The sequence below is a fragment of the Nymphaea colorata genome, chromosome 6, assembly GCF_008831285.2.
Source record: "Nymphaea colorata isolate Beijing-Zhang1983 chromosome 6, ASM883128v2, whole genome shotgun sequence".
Classification (NCBI taxonomy): Eukaryota; Viridiplantae; Streptophyta; class Magnoliopsida; order Nymphaeales; family Nymphaeaceae; genus Nymphaea; species Nymphaea colorata.
This window is the reverse complement of record NC_045143.1, coordinates 1,095,139-1,103,849: the sequence shown is the minus strand read 5'-3', so window position 1 is coordinate 1,103,849 and position 8,711 is coordinate 1,095,139. Positions and strand designations below refer to the sequence as shown.

At 40.6% G+C, this 8,711-nt stretch overlaps 2 protein-coding genes across 2 annotated transcripts; one reads left to right on the top strand and one right to left on the bottom strand.

Annotated features, from left to right (window-relative positions):
• Positions 1-2,937: 2,937 nt before the first annotated feature.
• LOC116256551 (uncharacterized) lies at positions 2,938-4,634 on the bottom strand. Its single transcript, XM_031632952.2, has 3 exons — positions 3,920-4,634; positions 3,610-3,690; positions 2,938-3,523 (listed from the first exon to the last, which is right to left on the bottom strand). Exons 1-3 carry the CDS (start codon positions 4,448-4,450, stop codon positions 3,107-3,109), a joined length of 1,029 nt encoding a protein of 342 aa, XP_031488812.2. The 5' UTR covers positions 4,451-4,634; the 3' UTR covers positions 2,938-3,106.
• A 1,984-nt stretch (positions 4,635-6,618) lies between these two features.
• Positions 6,619-8,075, top strand: LOC116256380 (uncharacterized). The gene is made up of 2 exons (XM_031632735.2): positions 6,619-7,332; positions 7,814-8,075. Exons 1-2 carry the CDS (start codon positions 6,694-6,696, stop codon positions 7,883-7,885), a joined length of 711 nt encoding a protein of 236 aa, XP_031488595.1. The 5' UTR covers positions 6,619-6,693; the 3' UTR covers positions 7,886-8,075.
• The last annotated feature ends 636 nt before the right edge of the window (positions 8,076-8,711 follow it).

Genomic DNA, 8,711 nt, shown 5'->3' with positions numbered 1-8,711 from the left:
TTTTATAGAAATAACAATTGTGTTATTGGAATACATGTTTGTATAACATATGATTCAAAAATGCCATGTTTTTGTTGCAAGAAATATAATGTGACTATGGATATTTTTTTAAAATTCAATAATAAACAGTGTCTTCTCAAACAAAGGCGAAGGTTGAGCTTCGATTGAGCAGCAGAGCGATGCGTTCATTTTAAAAGTGCAATTACCGAGCCTTGATTTGTCAATAACGATAATTCATGGACACATGTGCAAATTACTCGGTAAGTCGAATTGACGAACCCAGAAACGCTTCCAATTATTAGGTAGCGACTAGCAAAGCAAGACCTTGAAGGGTTGGTAAGGATACGAAAAAGCCCCAGCTTTTCAGGAAAGTTGTCATTTAGAAGCCCGACTTTTGGCTTTATTTTAAAAAGTGTCTCAAGCTGCTGGTTTTTCATTTTTATACTACAAAGCATTACGTTGGGCAGCAGGTTTAAAAAGGCACAACTTTTTCAGAAAGACAAAAATGCCCCTCCCCTAAGACAGTCCTTCACGTTTAGCGGCCTACCGTGGAACCCAATCACCTATCTTTTTTGTCAACAGTTGTCAAACACGGTATAAATTCCCCCCATTTCTAAAGCACCATTTGCCTTTTAGTTAAAGTGTATGGTCCATAGTTTGAATAATACAAAACTAAGCGGTCTCAATCTACCTTCAATGATTATTTCATCAATCTAAAATAAATTTTTTGATAACCACCTATTTACACTTACAAAAGTGTTCCATACATTTTGTCCATTTTTTAAAAATATTTCTTTCTTTTTCCCTTCCCGTTATATTATATGGACTGAGGTACACCATACACAGCCCCAGTGCATGACACGTGCCCCTCCGGTCTCACTCATAAGGTAGACGTGTCATGCTTAAGTGGTGGGCCCTGCCGCTGTGCACGATCAATAAGGCGAAGGCGTGCAATCAATAAGCACTTTGGATCGATCATCGGAATCTACTCGAATTTGCGGGGATCACAAAGGATAAGGATAAGAGGAACATGCTTCCCATTGTATATTATGATCCAATTGCATCTTCTTTTTTTTTTTGTCACTCCCAATCAAAAGATGTTTAAGACCTTAATGAGCTTCTTGTTTTGTGCATTTTCTACCTACTCATATTTGTGAGTGTGACATTGAATATTGTCTTGGCCTTACTTGACTATGCATGATCCGACCGTGTCGCTTACTTGCCAAGACTCCTTGAGAACAACTGCTCGCTCACATGGACCATAAATAGCTTTCTTTTTGTCTTATAAAGAAAGCAAGCCAGGATTAGGTAGATCTTCTATTCTTGCCTTTCTAATTACGTGAAGAGATGCACATTGGAAACTGATGGACGTTCGAGAAATCTTCTAAACAATTGTTTTCTTCGGGGATTATTCCGTGGTTTTCTATATTATCAAATGCATACATTGTGGGCTGTCCATTGTAGTGCTCTTGGTTTCCTTTTTACGCAAGCTGATGGGATTGGTAACCTACATCTATTAAAATAAACCATGTATATAAATCACATCAATAAAGTTTTTTGACCATATATGTGATTGTCGTCGTCTGCAGGCGTCCTTGGAAACCAATTCAAAGTCATTCATGAATCGATGAGGCCATCATAAATGAGCCCACTGATTACGACCACCACCACCCACTTCGTCTTGGAGATCACTAATAAATGATTACTTTAAGATCACTAATAAATGATTACGACCACTTCGTCTTGGAGATCACTAACCAGTTGATTACTTTAATCAAAGGGGTGGCGTTAAAACGAGTTCTTTCCTTAAGGCTAGGCTTGCAAATATATTGGAGCTGGTACTCTAAATTAATGCATTAAAGTTCAATTCATCATCAAATATGATAGAAAACGACAACCAAAATCTTCAAGCTAAAAGCACTTTGTCTTTTATCTTTATCAACACTTCAATACATGTGACGTATTGGTAGCATAGATGTCAACATCTCTCATTTAGATCGGACATCCAACCCAACCGAAACATTCTGAAAAAATCGGATATAGAAAAAAAAATTGTGTCTAATTAAGAAATCGGATCGGATTTAGGAAATGGCATCTGATTGGATTCATATTCGGATATACATAAGTACCCGATTCGATTCAAATACGGAACTTTATCAAATTTTCACAAAAAACACTTAAAAATAGTATGGTTTCATTTACCTGGATCAGTCACGACAAGTTTGATCGGATCTAGAATCCCTTATTTATTTAGTCTTGTTGCTTTTCCTTTAGCGTGAAATGTAATTCCAAAAGTATGGTGAGAGATCACGTATCTTTTGAAAGCTTACTCATAATTGAAGTAGGGGCACTTTTTTTCCTCCTTTGTTTGTTGATCCTTACATCACGAGCCTGGCCCATTTACTGTCTCTTTTTCTAGTGTTTAAAGGTTTCATGCAAATATACTCCACAAAAACTGCGCTCAACTTTTGAAAAATGATATGAATAGTTACGTAGTTTAGAGAAAATCACACCCAAATCCTCCTCCTATTTTTATATTTGTTGCATGCATAAATGCGTGCAATCAATTCGATCTCGTGTTTTCTTGGTCTGTTCGTCACCTCTTTTGTCCTTTCCTTGACAAAATTAAGGTGGAGATTACATAATAGTATACAGAAGGAAAGAAAAGTTGAAATAAATCTGAAAACAGGATTAAGTTGAATTCATGCTGACACTTTGATCTGAAAGTCCTGCGCCATCGTCACCTCTATACTGAAATACTTTCGAGGTAAATTTCTTTTGTGCATATTGAAGAATTTTAACAAATCAAATATGAAAATGGCGCCGGTTAAGATCATGCATCCACGAACTTGTTAGGCCAAAAACAGAAAACACGATATCGCATCTTCCTATGAGAACATATAAACGACCAAGATGATCCGTTGACGCACCGACCAAGATGATACTGCGATGCTTAATTTCGCAAAGTTGGGATAAAACCAACATACTGATTACATGCATTAATGCATTACAGTAAGGTACCAAGATCTGAAGAGCACACAAAATCGTGGAGATTCCTACCAAATGAAGCACAGAACTGCGGCAGAGTATAGATTAAGGCAGGTTTTTAGTCGGAACTTTCTCTCTCTGTCTTTATAACGTGAGATCCTCCCACCGGCTCTCCGTCACCGTGCATCTCACCGTCCTCATCACTGCCGGTCGGAGAACAAGGAGGAACTTTGCCTTCCTCGGCCTCAGACACTGCCACCTGCCTCGCCCCTACTCTGCCTCCTCCTCTGCCACTACCGCCGCCACGGCTCCCCCGGTTTGCTGAAGGCCGGGCACCACCACCCCGGCGCCCACGGTTGGCTGACGAACGCAACTTTGCTCCCCTTGTGTTCCTTCTAGTCCCTCCCTCATTTCTCTTGGTGCCGGCGCCCCTCCTTCCGCTGCTTGCCGGCGTTCGAGCGCTTGTGACCCTGAGGTGCCTTTTCTGAGCCGGCGGTCGATTGCTTGTGAGCTCAGGTGAAAGCACCGGCTTTGCCTGCTTCATGAACCATTAGCTAATGGCAGCATCGGTCACCTTTGAACTAGAGGGGGGGACTAGAAGGAACACAAGCTAGAACTTACATGGTTATGGACTTTGGGGGATAGAAAAACCTCTGTGAAAACACCCTTTGATGAGAATAGCGCCATCAGTATGCTCATTTTCTGTCAAAACATGCCAACTAAAAAGTAAAAGAGTAATTGATTTGCTTTCTTAAACTTATATATATATATATATATATATATAAGGCATGCTTTTAAAATGCAAATCACAATGCACGATAGATAAAAATGTCTGAACCCATATCAGAAATGTAAATATACATACATAATTAGTAGTAAAATCTAAAAGAGAAAAGAAAGCAAAACAGTAAATTAAGGAGTGCCAGTTCACCTCCTTCGGCCCGACAGTGACCATCCTTTCGTCCACATTGCCGATGCTGACTTCGAAGCTCTTCATAAGAGCGATAATAGAAGCGGTTGACATTGGCGTCACCTCCAATTCATTCGTTATCATGTAGATCATCCCGCCACCGCCACGTTTTTCTTTGAGCGCCGGCCGCTTGCCGCCTGGCCGCCTGGCCTTCACCTCGCATGGCCAGCCGGGTTTCACACCGGCGAAGGTAGAGGGCAGCGCCGGTCTCAGCAGCTCCTCCTTCCCCCACCTCGAAGCCTCAAAGAAGGAGTCTTCCATGTTCGTCAAGCTCTCGTAGAGTCTCCCCACCACCAGCCGGCACTCATTCGGACCGGCGAAGAAGGCCAGAGGCAGAGACATGATGCCAAAGAGGAAATCAACGAACTCCACGCCAGCCTCGGCGTACAACACCCTCTTGTTCTCATCGTCTACCACCAGCTTCAGCTCGATCATCTCATCAGCGTGACTGCTGCTTCTTTTGAGCTTTTTACACCAACCCCCTCTTGCCATGGTGGTCTTTGGTCTCTGTTGCTGCTTCGTTCATGGTAGCTCTATCTAATGGACGGCGTTTTGAGTTTCGTGAATTTAATTCCGACAGTAAATGCAGGTGTAGTGGTTGTTGGTGCAGGGTGCAATGACCCATCTAAGTGAATTAACTGCTTATCACGCTTCAAGTCTGATCATTAACTCGTTTTTGTGTACGATCGATCTTCATACTTTTTTCTTGGAAACTCTGCCGCCTTCCTTTTATTCGATAATTGCCTCTAATTTTTCGTTGAAGCTCGAGGGTTCAAGATTGCCACTGGTCATCAAAATTGATGGTGAATCTCGCAGTATAGCAAAAGCGCATATTGAATTCACCGTGGATTTTTTTTGCTCTTTGTTTTTTTTTTTTAAATGTCTATTCACGTCACATTTTAAGTCCAAACCTTCTCATTTAAGAGTCACACTTGCGTGACTATGCCAAAGCTCATTCATGAGTGCCGTTTTCATGTTATAAGGGAATAATTAATCGCCGGAGATTTCCCATGATTATGTAGAAAAACATTTCTCCGTTTTACCTTACAAAACTTGCATAGACGTCGTATAAAATTTTATGCTTAGAAGCCGAAAAATGCAGTCACGGTTTTATAGCATCCTAAAAATAGTTTTGTCCTCAACAAAATTTCATTCTTGATCTTCTAACGAAAAGCATGGTTCACTGAGGACTTGTATATAAAATGTTTGATTTGAGATAAACAAGATCAAAAGATCATAAGTTTTTGTTTTGTGATATAAACGATCGAAGGCTTCCTATTCTCTAGCTGGCTACTCCCCGCTTATTTAAACTAAGAATTTTTCCTTCCGAACAAGAAACTTTTAGTTGCAAATTAAGAAGTTTTGGTGACCGAGTAATTGTACGTCGGCCGAGATTTCTACATTAACTGTAAGGACTAACACAGGCGATCAAGACACTGGAGACATCTCTGCTATCAGAATCTGTGCCTATGTTTTGACCGCCATCCGTATTTCATCCTTCTCCTCATCTTTGATCCCAAGTTCCTTAGCAGGAGAACCATTCATGGGCTTCTTTCAAAGGGCACGCTGGTCTCCAGAATTCATCGTTTTTGCTTTCACGTTCTTCTTTCTTTAACTTTGTTATTTTCTTGGACAAAAGTTACACTATTAATGTGTACCTGTTTTCTCTGAGTAACCAAGTAGGCCGATGATCATCTGGGTGTAGCCCTCCTTGGGGATGAATCGATTCACCTCCGTGACTGACTGAGACGACGAGAACAGGGCGATTCATTGCAGCGAACATTGCCTGATCTTCTCCACAACCTAAGAATCTACATTAAACGAAAAATTTCAGAAACATGCTAGAATTTGGTTATGTGATTTGTGCGGTTAAATGAAAGACATTTATCCTTTTCCTTCTCATGCGAGTTAACGAGTTTTGCTCTTTAAGGATATACTTACGGAAAAGCTTAAACTTTACCATATACAAAAACGGGGAGAGAAGAATGACCTGCAAGTGTCTGCTGTGTTAGGTGGATCATGAAAGTGAGTCATCTAAGTGAAATTATTTGCTTTTGACGTTTCACAAGACTCGTTATGATCAACCCGGCCGTTTATATGTAGGGCATTGGAAGTTGAATTATCATCTCTCACAAAATATTCTTACATTTGCAACGTTCTTTTTCATTGTATTTTTACCAATTCCAAACCGAGCGAGCCGAATATCTGTTGAGTGCATAGAGTTGTACGTTCAACTCGAGTTCAACACGGATGCTTTGCGTGGAAAAGACGAGATGGCAATGGCCCAGATAGCGGTTGCTTGCACCACCTCCATGCATGCAAGGAATATGTTATACGTACCCAAAAAATATGGGGTTATTTTGGCCACTTCTGAAAAAATGGTAACTCTTTTAACCTTCCATTCATTTTGTATAAACTTAATAAGAGAGTAAAAACATTGGATTAAACTTAATAGGGAGGGCAAAAGAATCCCCATATAAAGACAAAATGGGGAGTTTAAAAGTTTTTTTTTTTGTGAAATCCAAAATTACCCTTGAAATAAAGAAAAATACGGTAAACTCAAAAAGAAAAATGCCCCCCATTGGTATCCAATTCCATACTTAATTTGCACTGCTCTCTGACTATTTATATCTGGGTTCATCAAGCTTGCTTCTACTACCATGCAAAGGACTACTTTCACCACTCACCGGTGAGTTCCAGATAGAAAACTAAAGGAGCAGCCGGGCGTTGCTTCAATGGTGCAGCCGCGCGGAAGCCGTGTGAGTGCAGTTTTCCCTCTGAGGCTGCTGGTGGACGAGAAGAAGAAGAAAGTTGTCTTTGCAGAAGCAGGGAAAGACCTGGTCGACTTCTTCTTCAGCCTTATGCTGCTGCCCTTGGGGGCCGCGGTCTCGTTGTTGGGAAGGGAATCAACCCCTGGATCTGTAGGGAAGCTGCATGAGAGCATAAGCAATTTGGATAGTTCTTACTTCTCGAAAAGCCCCTCTGCTTCACCTTCTGAAGTAAAGGACGAGCTCAAAAGCCCTACGTTACCTTGTCCCAGGCTCAGACTGGGGGACCTTCATCTGCCATATCCGAGGAGCAGTGTACGTCTTCTCGAGGTACGCATGTGCGACAACTGCTACGGCTTTGCGTCTGAAGTTTATGATGCAAAATGTCCTTCGTGTCGCCGGGAGATGACGCGAACACTCAAGCTTGTGCAACCGAGTGCTGTTGAGGAGAAAGGGTTTGTGAAGGAACTGGTAGCGTACGCCATAACCGACGATCTCTCCATTGCCCCCCTTTCCACCTTCTCCACTCTTGCTCTCATGAAGAGGCTCAAAGTGACCGACCTTGCTCCTTTGCAGGAGAGAACGGTCATGGTCGGAGTAGAGCAGGTAAAAGCAACGCTTATATATATATATATAGACTTGCAAGATACCGAATCTTTAAAATTAAAAAATCCATACCATAAAAGAGCATAAATCGTCATTGAAGACATGAACATCATGAAGTGTCATCGTACCGTAACAATTGATAATGTCATGGTGATTATTTTCTAACGATAATTTTTTAAATTCTGTTTATTTGGCAACATGCGCCTACGGCAGAATCTTAGAATCACATGTATAGATGGGAGAGTCCCATACTGCTACAGTTGGATGTTATTGGATGACTAAACACAAAAAATCTATTGTTAAAAAATTGCAGTTACTTGAACATTAGAGATAATTTATGATACAGAAATAGTTCATTGTATTTCTAGCAATAATTCAGATGCTTTTTAGGGAACTAAAGAATTTTCAGTCGCAAAGATTGTGTAGTGACGGTAAGCGATTATTTTGCGTTTCTGACACTAACACGTAAAGATTTTCACAGGGAATAAAGATACTGGGCATATCTCTGCGATCAAAGACTGTGCTGTCAGACGTATTTCTGTCAGAGGATTAAGGCCATATAAGCTCGGTCTACGTTCTCTGATTTGCTTCCGTGACCTCATATCCTCCGTGTTCCGCAGGAGAAGGGCCACTATTGTGCTTCGTTATGTTTGCTTTTATATTTAGCGTTCCTTATGTTCTTGCTGTGCTAAAATTATAACAGCAAAACTGTTTCCTATTTACAATATTATTAACATGTTTCAGATCGCGTCCTTATAATTGCCTTGCTGCGACAAAGTATATGCGATTCAAGGGCCGAATTGATTGAACATTCTCTCAAAATATATTATTGGTGCCTGACGTCTGTCAAAGTTTGATATACACCAATGGAGATTAATTACTTACTAATTGAATGATGTTGGGGTGTCGAAGATTAATATATTTTGAGGAAGCCATGCTTTGATTTACAGGGTTTGGAGGCAAAAATACCGTTCCAGATTATGGATCCATCTGCAAGACATGCGGATCACACTGATTCAGTACTTTGGTCTCGTGGTAAAGTATAGTTAAAATAAAACTTAAGTCTGCAACATAAGCATAATCTCTGTAAACTCTACCAAAGCACGCAAGAAAGTACGATTCACAAGGCATCGTAGTTTTACTACGTTTTTTAAACAAACGTCTTCTTCACACATAGTTTTCACGGGCTACCATAACATGATTTTCTAAGTCAAGTGGTGACAAAACACATAATTCTCCGTTCTTCTAACTCCAGTTTCAGAAGCTGTATTTCGGCAGACTTTGTTCGTCATAATTGGGCATTTGCAATTTCTCATCTCTTCGAGAAACTACATGAGGTTTAGAGTTGTCGAAGATTAAAATCTAAGTAGTCGCACTTT